The sequence below is a fragment of the Protopterus annectens genome, chromosome 7.part0, assembly GCF_019279795.1.
Source record: "Protopterus annectens isolate FY-2018-M chromosome 7.part0, PAN1.0, whole genome shotgun sequence".
Taxonomy (NCBI): domain Eukaryota; kingdom Metazoa; phylum Chordata; order Ceratodontiformes; family Protopteridae; genus Protopterus; species Protopterus annectens.
Window position 1 is genome coordinate 1,194,588,034 of NC_056739.1, and position 20,537 is coordinate 1,194,608,570.

The 20,537-nt window shown below is 38.5% G+C and overlaps 1 protein-coding gene across 1 annotated transcript in view; it reads right to left on the reverse strand.

Moving 5' to 3' along the window:
• SCAMP5 (secretory carrier membrane protein 5) overlaps positions 1 to 20,537 on the reverse strand; it is a 565,341-nt gene that overhangs the window by 197,837 nt on the left and 346,967 nt on the right. Inside the window, exon 4 of the mRNA XM_044077806.1 lies at positions 11,567 to 11,723. Coding sequence (XP_043933741.1) covers positions 11,567 to 11,723 — 157 coding nt within the window. The remainder of the gene's footprint in view (positions 1 to 11,566; positions 11,724 to 20,537) is intronic.

Below are 20,537 nucleotides of genomic sequence, written 5' to 3' on the forward strand. Positions count from 1 at the left end.
TAGACTGACAGCACACTCCTCATCACCTCAAAAGCAGATCTCTCCAGCTCCGAAGACTGTCCCTGCTCCGAAGAGACAAAGAACGGTGCCGGAGCCCAAGCCATCAGCTCGGAGATAGATGCATGGTCCGAGCTCACCCTGGCGGATGCACCGAGAGGAAGGCTCGGAACTGACGAAGATATATTCAAAATCTCCCCCTCGGCACCGACAGAAGAGCCTTGGTCCCTGGACACGACGGACAGAGCCGAATGTGTCGGAGCTGAACTCGGCTCCAATGCAACAGCAAGGGGAGCTGGAACAGAGGGTTCCTCCATTAACAAACACTCCGGCTCTGAAAAACCAACATGGCTCTGAGGAGGAATCATGGATGGAGACAAGACTGGTTTGAGTGGCTCCGGAGCCGACTGGGTTGGAGCCAACAAAAATTTAGGCAGGGCAGATGATTTCGAGTCTCAGTACTACCCTCTCCACATCTTCTTCTGAAAGACTCCTGGAAGATAAGGTTGGGGATCTCTACCCAGCAGGCACTGGAGATTTGACCATCAAAGAGACCAGTAGGGACTCTACAGACCGGCTCCGAGAAGCAGAGTCAACTATTTGCAAGGATTCAGCAGTCGGCACCAAAGCATCTGTGACCGACTCTGAAACCACCGTGCTCTCCTTCAGCTCCGAAGACTGAGGAGTTGAGGAGGCAGGTTTTATTAATTTGGCAGGCGGCTCCAAAACGATAGCCGATGCCGGAGAAGGCCTTTTTGAACCTTTAGATTTTGAGTAAGATCTTGACTTCGAAGACTTAGACGAAGAAGCCGAAGAACCAGACAAAGTTTCCTCTAAGGTTGGCTTCAAAAGACCCCCCCGGAGTATCAGTTTATTCTTTCTCTCCTGCAACACTCTAGGAGAGAAAGCATGACAGAACAAACATGATTCTTGCAAATGGATGGCTCCCAAACAGTAGACACAGCTACTGTGGCCATCGGTCAAAGACATTTTCTGGGAGCACTTCATAGATTTTTTAAACCCAGAGGGTTTGTGCTCCTTGCTATCCTTAGACATTATAACCCACAAGCAATCAGAGGGAAAGCAAGAGAGAAAGAAAATGACTGAGAACTAGGTCCTCTAACTAAAATGAGCCTAGCCCTGCAGACGAATTACACGAGGACTAGATCCTCTAAGTTAAACGGGCCTAGACTGGTGTAAGATAGAAACTAGGTTTTCCACTAAACATTAGACAGATTCAGTCACACAGGAGAATATTTTAAATAAAATACAGTGGAAGCAACACGAGGACTAGGTCATCTAAGTTACATGAGCCTAGCCCTGTGAAGAACCGGGTCTTCTAATTCAAACAGACCAAGAAGGCGCGCACACACACTCGCTCAAGGGTTGAAAATTAACAACTGTAAGAAATTAAGACTTTAGCGGGTCCCCGCTAAAGACCACCAGTCAACAACAATCGCTTGACAGGAAATAATCAATAGGAGCCCCTATTGATTAAAAACTGCGAACTCGCCAAACTAAATTCTCTAGACAAGAAAAATGTAAGTGCGTCTAACTACTGAAATACAGGAGACTACTATACTAGTCACACAAGGCCACAAGACAATTTAGGTAAATCCTAACTGTAAACAACAGGAAAAAGGCGAAACCGCCAAAACTAATGTAGATGTCAAGATAGTTATTGCTGCAGTCCTAACATTCCATAACCATGTCCCAGCCGGCCCGAATACCAAAGTATATGGCGGACGCCGCCGGTCAATTAGTAGTCTGACGCCGTCACACAAATGACGTCATGACCCGCCATATCTCAGTCTTTTTCCCCCCGCTTGTCAGAAAGACCTTAAAAAGATAAACCAAAAAAACCAAAAACCACACACCCACACACATAACATAACAATACAATGTACCCATATATACACTAACACAACCACACCAGTAAACACAGAGGGGAAGGAGGAGGGTAATTGACTGCAGCATGGGGAGGGAACATCTACATATGTGGTAGTACAAACTACTGTATTCATACCACATACCTGCAGCAGTCCCACTTCAGACTTGCAAGGGCAGAAAGCCAAAGCAGACAAGGCTGGTGAAGCAGGAGCTGAGGAGCTGAAGGAGCCGTCCTGCAAAATAGCCGGCAACTAGAGTTAGATTTAAGAGGGAGAGGAAGGTGGTAATGTTGAGAAAGTATACTGAAAACCCCAAGTACTCCCAAAAAAAATATCCTTAGTTTTAGTTGCCAGAAATGCTGTTTAGCGGCAGAGCTCCTAGTGGAATGAGGCCTAAAATCAGCTGGAATCTCTCTGCCATGATGGGAATAAAAATAGTTTGTTTTGGCTTGCCCTGAGAACTCAAAAAAACAACAAAAACAAGAAACCTACAAATTGCCGATCCTTAGTCCTGCTTTAATAATAGCATGAACTTAACGCACTTGTACATCTAAAAAAAAAAAATCCCTTATTTTGGGGGGATCTGCATAAAAGGTAGGCAAATGAATAGTTTGGTTTAAAGCCACACTGAAACCACTTTAGCATCCACTTTCCAGGCTGTGTGATGAAACTAACAGTTTAGGTAAAGCGCAATTGCGCCCAACTACTGGTACACAGGATACCACTAATAGAATCACACAACCACAAGACAATAAAGATAAAAGTCCTATAATGTATATATTCAATAACTATGCAAAAGATACTAGAATAATGAAAATTTGCAAAAACTTAGCCAGAGCCAAGAGAAGCACATCCAAACTCGTCGACGTGGCAAACAAGATCTGGGGATTGCACTGGTGTACTATGGGATACCTGCTTAGCCACGAGCCAACCAGAAGTCTTCGAGCTTGAAAATCAGCTGAGTCGGAGACGAGGATCGGGTCCGAACCCATATGTAAAAATGAAGGTGACATTGGACTACCTAACATCTGTACTTTTATGCTAAACTCAATCACGATCAAAGTGCTAAACTTTGGCATTGTGATAAACGAGCATCGTATGACTGCAAAGCCAGACTTCATACCTCATTATCGACAAATGAGGTGATTAAAGTGTTGAATGATCATAGTCATGAAGTGATATTGCAGAAAGTGAAGTTGTGAAAACAGAAGATTCATGCCGCTCCAGCACAACATGTTGAATGGGCTTCCATAGTCTTTCCAGAGAAGTATAAAACATGTGGACCAAACGAGAATTTCCTTCTTTTCGACTCTGGCCAGGGAGATGGCAAATGGATTTTGATATTTCGGCTCGAAACTACTCATACATGGAATTTCCTATTAAAGAAACTGTTCGTTGATGGAACGTTCAAAATAGCCCCAAAACTCTTTTTACAGATGTATGTCAATGAGTGAGCGAAGCAGATTCATTTTTCCAACTGCTTACTGCCCATTAACAGGCAAGTGACCAGAAATGTATGAGAGGATGTTTCAAGCGATCCAGGATATTTGCCCAAACCTGTTACCCTGCTCTACTTCTACAGATTACAAGCTAGCTGTACTTAATGTTATTAGGGCAACATTTCCCCGAGCAGAAATCTATGGATGCTTTTGCCACCTGGTAAAAAAACAAGATGTTGTCACAAGATGGACTTCTGGGCCAGTATAACAGTGATGGAGACTTTGCACTTCCAGTGTGAATGATTGCCTCACTTGCTTTCGTTCCAACCAATGAACTTGACAATGCCTTTGACCATCTGTCAAGACTACATACCTGGAACACTGCAGCCAAAACTCAACTGGTTTGAAGACAGTTGTCTTGCACAGCCTTATAAGCAGAGGAATAAGGAAAAACTCAATATTTCCTCCAAATGTTTGGTCAGTGTATGAAAGGACCTTAAATGGCGATGACAGACCCAACAACTATGTCCAGATAACTCCGAGAAGAAAGTGAACAGAATTTGGTGTAGATCATCCAACAATTTGGCGTTTTATAGATGGTATTTGTAAACTTCAATGGGGCAGGGATCAAGAATATGAGGAGTTTATCAGCTGAGCTGAAATGACAAGAGAGGATGCATTATCAAAATACAGATCAAAGTCTAATATTAGCAAGGGATCATGCTAATCTCACAAAATTAGAGTATCCACAGACAGTTGCTCGCAACTTCTTAATGGGCTCATATTAATGAAATATATATATATATATATATATATATATATATATATATATATATATATATATATATATACACACACATATATATATATATATATATATATATATATATATATATATATATATATATATATATATATATATATATATATATATATATATACATATATATATATATATATATATATATCCATGTGTTTAAAACTTTTGCATATGTCCTACATAGAATATTGATGTTAATTCTCTGTTGATCTTATTGTCAACATGTTTAAAACTTTCGTACAGGTCTTACATAGGATAAATTAATTTAATTAAAATAACATAGATCTTAATTTACTGATTGTAATGTTAATTTACTGATTGTAATGTTAACTTGTTCAATGATGCTCTTGATTTTATTGGGGTCAAATTGTCAGTCAAATCGGTGGGGTCAAACCATCCAACTTTGATTCTGGTAGACAAGTGTTGATTTTATTAAAGTGTTTCTGACTGTACTGGGGTCAAATCAGAGGGGTCAAACTGTCCTGTTGCCACTAGAGAGACAGGTATGTACCACAGAGATTACCCCTTCTCTGGAATAGGCTCCCCATCCATATAAAGCAGAGTTCCTCCCTAACCCAATTCAAGTGTAACTTGGACAACTGAATGGGGAACAGGAAATTCAACCCTGGCAGCCTGTAAATGGCTCATATCCTAGGCCCCTGTTTGTAAATGTTTCATCTCTCAAGCCCTGCTTACACTTACCATGGGTACCAGAACAGGTCAGAGATTTGGGATGCATGGCTAAGCTTAAAAAGGCCCTTGTGGTTATTAGCCTATTACACACCTATGAACTTATGAACCTATACCACTTATCCTCACATTACCATTTTGTTTACGTCTTTTCTTTACTTAAAACTAATAGGTTTAATTCCTTCATAAATCTGTTTTACTCTCACCTTACTACTTACCATGATCATCAAATCATCTCAATAGCTCAGAAACACTGGCAAACATACCCCAGCATAACACAGTATTCCTGCTTCCTTTTCCACACTCACTGCCTTCCCTTTTAAAAATAATACTTAAACAGAAATCTGCACTCAAGGCAGTCCTGTTTGATGCCTTTTTCCACTCCGATTTTATTCTCTATCAATTCATTATCTAATACTTTTACCAAATACCCCTCATTTACATCTCTAATGGAATCTATCACTTTCTTTGGGATTTCATACAGTTCTAATATATCCTATAACAGGCAATGCCTAATGTTATAACATGCAACTATTCTTTCATCCATGGTTCCTGTTCTAATGATATCCACAGTTCCATGGTTCCTGTTCTAATGATATCCACAGTTCCTGTTTTAATGTCATCCATTACTTTTATCAACATTAACATTTCCTTAAATGTTTCTTCCTTTCACTCAATATACTACTTTAACAACTGCCTAAAACTTCTTCTGATACATTCTCATTATTTTATAATCAGCATTATATAAAATAACAGTTCTCCAATTACTTAGTTTTTCTCCCTTTTTCCATTGCACTTTTAGGACACTCATGTATATCCTCATTCTATTCATCTATTCATGTTGTTGTTGTGTCTTTTTGGCTTTTCCCGGTAAGGGGTCGCCACAGCAGAACTCCGGTCCACAAATGATTGGCAGTAGATTTTTACGTGCCGAGTTGCTGGCCCTGACGCACAACCTTCAACAAAGGTACGCCCATTCACGCATGTCTCCACACAGAAGACGCTCTAGCTGATGTGTACATCTATATTTTATTTCCAAATGTTTATTGGGTAAATGAGCTGGTCTGCTTTACCCTTTTCAATCATGATCCAGGCACTGATTAATCAGTATGAAACTTTGTAATCAGCCATGCCCACTGTACATAAATGTTACATTGCTAATGTCATATTTTGATAGTAACAAGGGACACAGTCATGAAAAGAAAAAAATACAGTGGGACTGCATAATACAGAGATATGCTAAATACAGTGATTAAACAATATGCACTGAAGCTGCTATATCTTAAAACTATCAATCTTTAGAAAAATAACTAATTCCCTACTTTGAGGGATAGTCAAGGTAAAATACATGCACAATGTAACATACATACACACAATATCAATGACTTTCAAATTATGTGAGCATTAAACTTATTTGATTTCTTTACAAAGTATCTGTAGGTGTTAAGCAGGTGAATTTAGCCATATTTTGTAGATGCTTATGTACTGACATTTGAATAACTGTAATGTAATACTGTTTTTACATCACTGGGGAAGTGATCCCATACTACAAGTCTTAACCTTGAGAATGTCTTTTTTTCTACTGTAGCTTTGAATTTTGGTTGTGCCAGAATGGGAATGCCATTCTGGCCATTTTTAGGAATAACTTTGTTCCCAGATATAGTTTGTTTTAGGTGGGGTAAGTAGCCTAGCTGAAGAATTGAAAATATTAATGTGTGAACAGTAGAGTTGCTCTGTTTGTAGTAGGTAATCAGTAGGAATGTTTTAAGAGGTTGCAATAGTGCATGCTTACATCAGCTAACATAACAAATCTGCAAATTTTGTTTTCTACTGTTTACTGCTTGTGTGTAATTTTGAGGTTAGTTTAGGCACAGCAGTGGTAGATCCTATTTCTAACTTCTAGGACATTTTTAGTTAATGTGAGAGATTCTATAGAAAAGTTTTCATGAGAAGTCACTTTAGTAATGATACTGTTGATGTGAAGAGAAGCTCAAAGAGGGATCTAGTATCTTTGCTGTACTGTGTTAGGAATTAAAGTCCTTGATGGTTACTGATCGACATTGTTTTTCCTCTTTCATAACTTTACCTTTGGCCACATCCAATTCCTTCGAACAAACATCCTTTCCTAACACATCACTTCATTGCTTATGCATTTCACTCCCCTCACATTTTCCTTGCTTTCATCATGTTCTTTATACAGATTTCTTATATAGTCATCTATTTCTTTTTTTTCTTCTTCTGAAATTCCTGTCCGATTCCTTACAAGCTTACATGCCCCTCTCTTCTATTCCTGTCATTGTATTTTAGCTGGTATCCTAAAAAAGTTTACTTCCTCTTTCTTTCCTTTCACCAAGTATTTCTATCTCCAAGTCTTTCAATTTTATCACATTCATCTCGTATCTTTCTCTTTTGCACTTTTATGAAGCCCACTAAACCCTCTTTCCACTGTTGAATGTTACTCTACGCATTTTTCTTTACACAATTGTTTTCCAAAGTTGTGCTGACACTTCTCAATTTCTTTATAAAGTTTGTTATATTTGTTTTTTTACAATTTATTCACCAAACTGTCCATGTATAATGAAATACCCTCATTTCCTTTTGGTCTTTAAACAATTTTACTGTTTCTTTTCTTCCCCTTTTTAATTATACACACATAACTGTTAACTCTTTCAAAACCTTTATTATCTTAACTATGTTACTCGTCTCCAAATTTTGACATTATTGCCATGTGATCAGAAAAAGCTTCTAGTGAATTCTTATTATTTACCTCTCTTAAAGCCCTTGAAAAGAACACAAAATTGTCAGGACTTCTGTAAGCACATTCTCCTTCCCTATGTAATGTTAGTCTGATGTTTTCCATTACTGGCTAACAAAAGTTTCACACCTGCCACATTTTAAGAATCAGAAACAAAGATTGTTTGATTATGGGTGATTTACTGGTAGTGCATGTTATACCATTAAAACCTGTGAAAGAAATACATTTCTGAAACTGAAGGTTGGTGGAAGCAGTGGAAGATGCAGGGAGTCTTGGGAATGATCAACAGAAAAAGCACAGGAAGCAAACATATCAGTAAAGCACATATAACCTTTTAGTATATTTGCAGAGTCTACTGGACAGGATCATGAGATAGCAAGGAATTGCAACAGGGTACTCTAAGCTAAGCTTTTGGATGTACCATTATGATGTTTAATTCCTGTTTAGATAGACTCCTGTGAAAAGGCAGCCTTTGCATTTTTTACAGTGACTGGTAGATCTACAAAGATCCTGGTTAAGAACAATGATGCACTGAAAGTTCAGCAGCTTTTCAGTGATGCTAGGCTTAATCCTTCAATTTCATGACGTTCTGAATTTCTTTACTTCTATATGGAGAGTAATGACAACTTAACTCCCTGGTGGTAATACGAAAATGTTTGTTTTGAATGATAACTAGTCCTTGTTTAACCGTGACTTTAACAGTTTAAGTCAGTCGAGCAAAGAAAGGAGTAAACTATACATGGGCTACATCTAGCTGTCAAAATCACAGGATTAATTTTAGGTTTCCTGAACTTCCCTTGCTAGATTACTGGACAGTGGTTCCACGTACAGTTTGGAACATTTTTGTATGTATATGTTATCTATTAAAATAATGAGACATTTAAATGAAGTAGGAGGTTGATGTAGTTGGTAGGGAAATGAAAGGAGTATTATTCTATTTACAGAGCTGTGAAGTGGACCCAGTCATTTAAGATGGGTGTGTCCCAGAAGGATGATCCACTTTACAGGTAATCCCATTTGAAACCAGTGTGAAGGTTTTCCACATGATCTATCAGTACAATTACCTAGGAGAATTTGTGCTACTAGCCATTCATGATTGACTTTTACACTTAGTGATTTTGTCTATCACTGATGTTTAGAACTTCTTAGCTACTAAAACAGCCATACTCCTCCTCCTCCAAGTCTGTCACATCTTCAGTCGTTTCTAAAGATGTTACACCTGGCCTAAAAGGGTATTTGGGCTTAAGCCAGAATTCATCTACTGCTACAATAGTAGGCTTTTTGCAATACACAGGATTCATGCAGAATTTCTTTATTATTGATCTTACTCAAATTAATGTAGGATATTTTAAAGTCCGTTAGTCTACTAAGAGAAGACATGAGCAGATAGCAAGAACTTTTTTTTTTTTTGCCCCCTTAGTCACCATCACGCCACCATTCCTTTTAGACCCATTCTTTCATCCCGATTCCAAGCATTCTAGAATGTTTTGAGTGGGAGGTAACAGACAGGGACTGTAACGATCACTCAAGCAAGCATTTGGAGAATTTTTGCATGCTTTAACACCGTCTCCACTAGTCAGAAAATATGCTTCAATATCGCTTATGCTGAACTCGGGGCGAGCGCACACAACTGCAATTCTAATTCTCATCTAGCTTGCCTGGTGGCACTCCTGAAACAGGACTCTACCAACACAGTTGCCCAGGATAGCCAAGGTAAAAACAGTGTTTCTATCCCATCACTTCCAGCTGTTCTTCTGGAATGGCACCTAGGCTGCTAACTCAGCCAGAGCTATTTATAGCACAGCCAAGGCCAAAAACCGCTACTCTGTGAATCCAATTCAAAAGAGTTTGGTGCAAATAAGGGATAGAAACAGAAACATAGGTGGCTGAGCAGAGACAGTATGATCTGGGTTAGGATTAGTAGCTCCTGTGGAAGGCAAATCGGTAAAGAAATAAAACCAGAGCAGACAATTGTTTAAATAGTTTAACAGAGACGGGACAGAAAAAGGTAAAATTAAAGTTGTTGTGGACATTGTTCAGAAAGGTGCAGCAACAGGAAACTGGAAGAATGCAATCATACAAAAACAGAGACATGAGGAAAGGAAGCAGTGTGTCTGTAGTGAACACAGATTTAGAAGGAAAGTGAAATCATTTTGTTACAGCAGACAAGAATGTAGTTAAACCGAGAGGAGGTATGCAAAAGAAGAGTGCTGCAAATGAATTACAAAAATTACACAGACAACACATTTGCACATTTTACTCATATTTTGTCATGCATAAAATTATATTGAATCTCTAAAGCTATATGTGCGTGACTAATTTGTAGTTTTACACTGATTGTCAATTTATATGATGTGTACTCACAGTTTTGGTACTGAATTCTACTGCCATGGTGCGTCCATACCAGAAACATGCCCCTCACCAATGTGCTTATCTGTGGCATGGCTTTTGACACAATAATGTACTTTTCCAAGATCCAGGTTGACACAATAATGTACTTTTCCAAGATCCAGGTCTTTATGTGTGTTGACTAATCTGTGGCATGCTTTTCCATGGTTACTTGCTTTTTGATGCCATGTAGTGACAGAATGCTTGCATCACGTTCCGCACTACTAGAGAGTACTCTAGCTGTGTCCCATACCTGCAGATGGACAACTAGAAGAATGCTGGCATCTGCAATAGGCAGCATTTTCACAAGTCTGCAACGCACCTATTTTTTGTACTGATCTGTATAACAGTAATTTTAACCAAGCTGCAGCACATCTGAAATGTGCTATGTATCTATCTGTGTGTCACATCTGTCCATCCAATTCTAGACTTAACATACAAGTTTTGATGTAATTTGTAAAGGTGGCTCAGAAAAAAAAACTTACCAGGACTTCAACTGCTTCACTGCTGTACAGGCAGAATGTAGTACATCTATAATGCAAAAGCTTCTGGGCATCTGCCATTTACAGACAAACTCCAAATTATCTTTGTTTCTCTATCACAGTATCTTGTTTCCTCATTAAGAAGTGATTAGAAAATCAACAAATAATAATTAAAGAACAATGTCCTAATATGCATCATCACTGTGATGATGGTTTTATTAAATTGCTGATGCAGAAATAATGGCTTTATAAATATGCCCCTACTCCAACAGTAACTCAACATGTTTCTGCTTCTGAAATCTGAACTCAGACTGCAATGTGTCCAGCAGTAGGAGAAATGAGAATGCTGCACAGCTACAGTAATAAAGTATGACTGAGAGAAGGAAAGAAGATAAGGTATATTCTCAATATCAAGACAATCGTACTCTCATTTTGCCCATACTCCAACTCAAGCACCTGTAAAACAGAGATTCATACAGCAAACCACATGCACTATAACCATCAGTCGTCATGGAAATATAGCTCAACCCTCATGGTTAGAGGCCAACTTCTACTTCTGGTATCCACTTGGCACTTCTGCTAAAAGGAGACTGCAGTATGCATACAGTGAGGACCATGCCTGTTTTGTTTAGAAGTTTTACACATTTATTGTGGCCTTTATTGTGAACACTTCAAAGATGGTGCATGGGATGAAATGTGGCAGGCTGCCCATGTGTATGGTCTACATCCCCAAACCAGTTCCACCTTACTCAGTGGTAAGATACTACCTGTGGTCATAGTGGTGGTGACATCACAAAGAAAATCTCATATTTCCATCTCTCAAGACAACATGTCTCATGGTATTCAGACCTCATTACATTAACAACATAAACCCATCTCCAAATCCAAGGTGCTGAAAGTGTAAGTGATCACACTGCATCTTCATAACATTTCAGTGAAACATTATCTCTTTTCATAGGCCCACAATCAGAAAATACTATACATATTTTGGTACCTTCAGAAAGAAAGTGTTTGTTATATATGTAGTCATTATTAGTGAATTATGTATGAAAAAACGCTTTGAGAAGGCTTTTTTTGAAAAGAAAGAAGGTTGTAATTTAACTTACTTGAAAGCTTTGTAAAGAGGTCTAAACCAGCAGACATATGAGCAAGGAGTGAAGAGAACAAGCCAGATAAAGGAGAGTCCAAAATTAGTTGCTCCACCTCCTCCAATCAACCATGCCAAGCAGCCAATTAGATTCACTGCCAAGGTGATGCTGTTCACTGCAAATACACAGGAAGTAAAAGAGCGCACACACCAGTAAAAGCAAGCTGTGACTCAATACATTCGACTTGGAAACCTTTACACAGAGCTCAGTGTAATGAACTAGAACAAGAGGACTTAAAAGTTAACACACACTGAAGGTGGAGTACAGAACTTTAGAAATACAGTGGAGGATCCATTCAGAGAGATGCATAGGCTTGGCCCTTTCCATTGACTTTAATAATATACGAATATCCATGCTAGTCTACCAACTAAAACAGCCTAGAACTACAAAATGACAATGATACAGAAAATAAAGTAAAATAAAATGCATTGCATGCCATGAGCTCAAGACGCTTGCTGCACAATCATAATTTCATGCAACAACCACATCACATTTAAGAACTGTGACAAAACGGAACACAATACATCAGGTTGCAAGAGCAAACGAGGTGCGGACTGAAAACAGCCAAAATGAAAAGGGATGAAGCTGGAAGAGTTTCAAAAATAAGGCTCAATTCAAACCCATTACACAGCAAAAAACGTGAATCTATTTCCAAAACTAATACAGAAACTATAAGACAATATGTTGTTTAAATAAATATATTAGTGCTGGCATGTGAGAAAAAAATCCTAAAAAAATGTAGACGGATCTTGCAAGTACTTCCTAGTAGGATCTGGACCTCTGACTAAATTTCAGGAGAAAGTTTGCAACTGTTATGTGTAAGCTTTTGGGGCATTTCAAGTATGTATTAGCGCTTCCAATGGAGTTTTAAGCACCTGATTTTCAAAATGGATTCATAAACTGCTGGAAGCATGTTCTAAGACACTTGAATCTAAGAAAGTTGTAGAGAAATGTGTACCGTAGCTGCTGTGATCACATCTGTAACTGACTATGTGACATACATGGCCGCATACTGCTGATGCAGGGCACTTCATATTGAAAACAAGTCTAGATTTTTTTTAAATTCAGAGTAAGTGAGCACCTCAGTGACATAACATGGGAGATGGAGAAAAATACTCTGTTTAGGCACTAACCAATATATCAAAAGTCACCTTTGTTTTCATTGTCATAATTAAAACTCGCAAGTACAGTCAGAATACAATGAGTCGCAGTGACCCACTGAAATATAAAGAATATTATGGATTATAGAAAATGGGAGCCTTGCATACCCAGGTTTAAATGACATTTTTTTAATAACATGGTGCCAATGATTGCTGTTTGACCTTAGACATACTTAACATATACCTTCTTGTAATACTATATAATACCATAAAGTGGCCCATTAAGTTTGGTGCATTACTGAGAGTTACTAAATTACTTCTCTTCACATTAAATGAAGAAAAGCATTCTTAGCTTATTATATCAGCTTTTAGATAAAAGCTGCACTTCATATTATAGTTTCCTCACTAGAAGTTATAAGGTACCTGCTGATTCAGTCCACAACACTCATAATATATATTAGGCTGGGAAAAGTTCAAGTTTATAATCAGAAATGTAGCAAGGGAGTTTGGAGCCGGGTGCTACAGTACACACTTATTTTCTGCCCCTTCCACAAATGGTGGGTCCCTCAAGTCTATGCCTGCCCCAGTGGAAAGACCAGCCCTGCAGTACTAAGTGCTTTTCTGACTGTAGCTGTGACATTTTTCAACTAGAACAAAGGTAGTAACAGTATGCTAAAAATTCTGGAAAGCGATATTTGGCATTATAGCACTTTTCACACTGGAGCTATGACATTTTTTCATTTTATAAGCTGGAAAACTCAATTAGCACAGCATTGGAAATAATCACCATCAGAAACACCCGAAACCTTGCTGAATGAAACTGTGACCTTCTGCTTTTCCTTTACAGCAATGAAGTAATATATACCATTTAAAACACACACACACACACACACAGTCAGCACTGTAATGCTACTGTAGAACAGCTGTGACAAAGCACATACAGCACTTTAAAATGCCTTCAGAGACCAGCATTTAACAATACCATTGAATAAAAATGTGGCACATTATTTGTTGTATTGCACTATTATGTACTGACAAAACATGTTCTGAGAAGCATGAATGGGGGAATCTTTGTACTGTACTTTACAGAAACAGAGAAGTAACAATAATTAAAGCAAAGAGCACACATTGATTTTATTGACAATACAGTGCTGATAAAAAATAAAATACATATTGCTAGCAACAAAGTCCTATTATGTGCTGAAAAAGCCTTATTCTGAGCTAACTGAGACAGTCCAAAATTGTCACTTTTGTGATCCTATTCATGGCTTAATCTGTTAAGAAATAAGTCAAAATGCCATCAAATAAAGAAACACTGGTCAAAAAAGAAACGATAGGAAGTGCCCAAAAGAAACAGTCACATAAAATGTAACTTTTTTTCTTTTTCGAAGCATAGCTTCCTTTAAAAGTTATATAAAACAATAAAATGATAAAAAGGTGGGGAAATCTGGAATGACACTAGCCTGCCTTCACATTCTGTACTTTTATTAAACTTAGTGGTGTGCTCTAACTCTCATGAAACAGTTGTACCACTTTTTGTCCAAGACGTGTACCCAAATCACAGCCCTCACAAAGACTGAGGAAATGAAAGTACCAATTGCTGTTACCCCCCCCCCCCAAGTCTGTTATCTCCCCTTTTCCAAATATTGCAACAGGACAAAAGACTGCCGCAAGCTATGAGGTGCGAGGGCAGGGAGTTCCATTATAAAGAGTGGTGGAAGGTGAAAAAAAAGATTTACACACACATATGTACTATACATATATTATTTTCCCCCACAAAAAAAAAGCAGCCATGGCTAACCCCTTTCTACAGCTGTGTGTATATTTACTTATTTCGTTCTTTTACTTGTTACATTTGATTACTAAGGTTGGAAGTGATTAACTCTGCCCAGTTCTGAGGTTGTCATCCAAAAATCTACATTAATTTTTGACAAATTATGTTTACTACTGACTATAAGAGAGTTGGGTCTTTTCATTACTAATGAATTTACACTGAAGAAACCTTTTAGTCAAACCTGTCTATGTCAATTTGGTAGAGTTTATGTACTTAAGGTAGCTATTTGTATTCAGAGGTGCTCGGTTTCTTTCCTGTTTCAGCTTTAAACTCTTGCAGTTTCTGGTGACCTATGTCATTCGCTTCTCACATTCTTAACCTGCCATAACAGAATCCTTTTTAATCCATATTACTAAACACTTCATTTTAGGTTTCCTTAAATATGGGTACTTCTGGACTAATTCATATGTGGATACATAGTTTACAGTTATAGTCTTTGTTTTATCTTTATTAATTTTACATGAAACTGTCTGAAAATATTCCACAACACAGATGTCCTACTCTAGTTTTAGTATAAAATATCTGCAAATAAAGCCAACTTTTCTTGATTACCATACCAATTATAACCTTGAATTTCAGAGTCCCTTATTTTCCTTTCTAATGTCTCTAAATATAAAGCAAATACAACAGGGAAAGCGAACACTTCTGCCGGATTCAACTGTTCAGAGTCAAAGAACCCTCCTGCTTCAATTTTTGCCTCTGATTCCTCATATATCCTTCAAATTAACTTTATTATTGTTATCAGGAAATGCAAATGCTTCCGTTGCCCTACTCAGATATCACAGCTTACTCGTCTGAATGCCTTCTCTGCATCAAAACCCACCAACAATGGTATTTTCTCATACTGCTTCTATCTGGATCATCACTGTTCTATTAATGTTGTAAAATGTTTGCCTACTCTCCACAAAAGCACTTTAATCAATATTTATCACCTTTACCATTCTTTTAGCTATTACTGACGGTTTGTAATCGTGACTTAAAACTGAAAGGCATCTATATGAAGCTGGGTCTAATGGGTCTTTACCATCTTTAGGTATTACAACAGCAGCCTTCTTTCAGGATGTTGATGCTTCCCTTCCTTTTAAAATACTGTTAAAACCTTCATATCGCTTTCTTCACGCCAAGCTTCAAAACATCCACAGGAATACCATCGATTCCTAGAGACTTTCTTGCGGACTGAATGTATGTCACCATTTTTCATCTCAACCCCTCCTATCTTAACTGTTAATTGGTTGAGCGACCTTTAACCTTGGCATACTTAAATCTTCCACAAATGTTTCCATTTGTGCTCTTTCTTGATTTTCACATTTTTCTGCTTTATACAAATTTTCATACAATTTCCTAAATAACCAATACCTCTACAAGATATCTGGTTATTTTTCTTGTTATAGGCTTCCTAACTTTGGCAACAACCCTTTCTACTTTCTGTTGCCAAAGTCATTGAACTAAAAGGTTTTGTGCTCTGGAGTTATAGCCGCACCCCAGGGGTTTTGTTTAGCATAATGGTTAAGGTCTTTACCTCAGCTAGAAAGTACAAGGTCTGATTTTGGCTTCTGGTTATTGGCAAAGCTTCAAACTGCACTTCAGGGCAGTCAGGCTAGTATTCACCTATGAACTTTAAAAAAACTGTCAACAGCAAGCTTTCTAAATGCGTGCATATTATCCAGATACTCCCTTATTTTCTCTATAGCATACTGCAGTTGCACCTCTTCTTGTTCTGTGAGATTCCACTCATTCTGCAATAATTTAATCTGAAACAAAAAAGACCACAGTGAAAAACTTCTCAAAAGCAGACTTCACACTTCTAAAAACTAGTGTGGTCTCCTTTAAGGCCCCTGAGCCAGTGGTAAACATTACTCAAACCGCTGAATCACTTACAAATGCCTTCTACCAGCACCTACAGGACTGCATGGATCAGGCAATCCCAAACAAAACTAAGACTCTTTGTACCAAAGGCAAGCGTCCAGTCTGGTGGACCCCAGCCATAAACAAGCTCTACAACAAAAGGAGGAAGCTACTACAAGACAGAGCAAAATCCTTGAAAGGTAAGACACCTTTGATCATTATAAGTAAAAACTAAGAGCTCTCATAAAATCATCCAAGGCAAATTTTGAGAGAAAAATCGCCAAGGATTCAAAAGACAATCATAAGGCCTTCTTTAGCTATGTTAGAAACCTAGGAGGAAACTCCCAGATATGCTCAGAATTAGTTCAAAATGATGTGAAGATTACTGAACCTACACACATTGCCAACATACTGGCTGACAGGTTCAGTGCAAACTCCCCTCCCCAAAAGGAGAGATATCTATACCAGAGGACTGTAGCCCCCAAACATCTCCAGCCCAGGTGAGAACTGCTCTCTCCAAAGCAAAAACACAGCATCCATGGGACGGATGGTGTCCCCGGCTGTGTGCTCCATGAACTCAATGAGGAATTAAACCCGCAGTTAGGACAGCTGTTTAATCTTAGCCTCACCTCAGGATGCACTCCAAGGAGTGCGGCGACTGTGGTCCCACTTCACAAGGCGGTGCCTCCACCGACCCTGGAAATTACCGTCCCATTAGCTTGACAAGCCTTATCTGCAAAGCCATGGAGAGGATCATAATGGAACTCATAAATAAAGACATAGGGAACTTGCAGACTTGGGATCCAACCCAGTTTGGCTTTGTCAAAGGCAGATCATGCCTTTTAAACTTGGTTGACTTTTTCGAGACAGTCACCAAGGCCATTGATGAGGGAAAGGCAGTCCATACAGCCTACCTTGACCTGGCAAAGGCCTTCGACACAATACCCCACTCAGGTATCATCAAAAAACTCATCAGCTTGAATGTAAACCCATACCATCACAAGATGGGTTGCAAACTGGCTAAGTGACAGAACCCACAGGGTCAGAGTTGCTGGAGCCATGTCAGACTCAAAGCCTGTCACAAGTGGTGTCCCACAGGGCTCAGTCCTGGGTCCACTCTTGTTCGGCATCTACTTTTCTGATGTACAAGCAAACACAGGAGGGTTATTGGCTGACAAAGTTTGCAGATGACTGCAAACTGGGCGCCATAGTCGAAAACACATCTGACACAGATATCCTTCAGAAGGGCCTCACAGAAACGGATAACTGGTGCCAGAACCATGGCCTAAAGTTAAATGCCAAGAAATGCATAGTCATACCCTTCGGGAAAAACAAGGTTACCCCTAGCTACCATATAGGTGGCAATCCACTGAGCACAGAAGAAGTCATCAGGGATCTGGGGACCCAGGTTGACAGTAGCCTTTCGTTTGACACTCATGTTGCTAAAGTAGTTAGGAAAACCTTCTACATTGCCCACCTGATCATGAAGGGATTCACATCTAGATCAAGGGAGGTCATCGCCCCCCTGTACTCATCACTCATTAGACCTATGATTGAGTACAATGCCCCATTCGGAATGTATCTGACCCGACACCTGCAGCAGCTGGAAAGGCCCCAAAAGTTCCTCACCAAAAGGATAAAGGGTCTCAAAAATATGTCTTATGCTGCCCGACTGAAGGAACTCCAGCTCTGTTCAGTCTCATACCGCTTGCTCAGGTGACCTGTGCCTGACATATAAGGCCATGTCAAACCCTGATTTGATGAATATGCTTCACCTCAAAAAATCTAGATCCCTCAGAACCACAAGGGCTGGAGACTTAAACCTTGACACGGTTATTAATAGAACATGCTGGAGGAACAGATTAATCACCCAGAGACTCCCTATGCTGTGGAACAAAATCCCGGTACATGTGAGGCAGAGCACCTCGCTGGCCTTGTTCAAGAGGAATCTTGACCAATGGATGGGGGATCGCAGATATACCCCAGGGATTACTTCAGTGTCACTGCTTGACAGAGGCACAGCAAAATAATAGGCATAGTTTTATTCAAACTAAAGGGGTGGCGAAAGCCAAATAACTATGGGCTAGGCTTATAAATGCCCTTGGGCAGATAGCCTAGTATGAACCTATGAACCTTTGTCAGTTCCTCTAAATTCCTGTTCCTTCTCAACCATATCTTTCTTTTATTTCTACCCTATTTTTAAACTCCACTTTCATTTTATCCCACTCACTAACTTTAAATTCGGTAGTTTCTATTTTGCCTAATAACTCTCAAATAATTTCCACTACCCAACCCTTAAATTCCTCTTTTAAACAGGTATGTGGGGAAGCACCAGTGTCTTAGTTTTACTTCCATTACCCTGCAATTTTACCTTAGTTGTTACTGGCGCAATTTTACCTTAGTTGTTACTGGCGCATAATCTGAAATAGTTATTTGATGTGTGCGCAATCTTTCAATTAAATGCAACTGTTCCTGTGAAATATAATTTCTGTGTAGTCTAGCCCAGTTACTGTACTTCAGGAAATATGTAAATTCAGAGTTCCTACTATTAAACTCACGTCTTCCATACCAAATATTTTCATATATTTCTTAAGAAATATACCAGTGTTATATTTTCTCCTTCAGGTCCCCCAGATGCATCCTTACTGTTGCTAATCAAATTCTAGTCCTAATATGCAAGTAATATTCCCTGCTGAAAGCTTATTTTTCTCCAAAAAAATTTTAAGCTTCATAACAGCAGCTTTAGGTGGAATATAAATACACATCAGCTTAATTCTCCTCACTTGTCAGCAGCCCCTTACTACTACAAATTTACTAATATATTTTCTTCTATCATGACTGGAGCTCCTCTAGCAATTAGTATAAGTAGTCCCATTTTCCCTTGTCCCCAATACTCTGCTGAATATATATCCTGAAATAGTTTCTTCATCACAGTCACATGCTCACTTCTTTCCAAATGTGTCTTCTGTAGCATTTGCATTTCTTAATATAATTCAGTACTCTTTCCTTTTAGCCTACACCTGTGAAGCGATTCACATTCCAACATATGGATAGTGTAGTAATTATGATAAGAAGTTCTTATGCCTACCAATTATATGAGACAGCTTTTTTAAATGTCGGTTTCCAACTTTTGTGTTACATGCACCCACTAATATTTGGCAGGTTGATCTTTTACACAGTTGTTTCTTATTATCTCAACTTGAACCTATGCCACATTCTACAAGACTTTTTTGTTTTAATGAAAACCCTCAAAGAAAAAAAGAACCCACACCCTCAGAATACCCCATAACTTATTAACTTAAAATAAACTCATGGAAGTATGTCATCTTCAAGTAATGAAGTTTAACCCTCCTGGGAGGAACAATTACCCCAGACTGACAGCTGCACTCACAGCATAATCTAAACTAAAATTATGGCTATTTATGCAATGAAATATTACAACCTCTGCCCCTGCTTACACTAGCTATCTATTCTCTTCTTTATTTTTATTCGCCTCCCAGATGTAAAGAAGTTTTCAGAAAACAAACTTTTAGCCTTACAAAAGGGCTCTGGTTTTACTGCCTGACCCTGTAGTCAGCTTAGAAGCTTAACAAAATGTACAGCCACCCTCTGCTGCAGAATTCTCAACTCACACTGAACGTTTATTTGCTAAAGGAAAATTTTTAATTGCATTCAGAGTTCTCTTATTTATTTGCTTATACACATAAAATGTATTAGATTAAGCCATGGGACTAAATCCACACATGCATCAATGCAAAAGAGAAAACATATCAGCTACAAATACATTATAATCTGTGTATTGTTGCATCCTATGCCCCATTTCAACAACCAAAAATTATAGCATATTAACTTAAACAAGCTTTTGTCTGTCCTTTCATCCTTTTATTTACATTGTAATGCCCATGTTTGTTAAAACTAAAGGAAAAAGGGTACTTGCATACTTTAGCATCTATCACCTACAATAACTGAAAATCCTTTACTACACATTTAATTTAGATCATTAAATGTTTTATAAAAATACTGTTAAGAGTTAGTTACTTTTTTCTCCCTTCCTTTTAGTGTTCTTCCAACTATTAAAGGCATGAAGTGGTGTATATGCTTTTCAGTCCCCCAGAAGTTTATCAACAAAAGTCCAATTTTTCCACTTTCT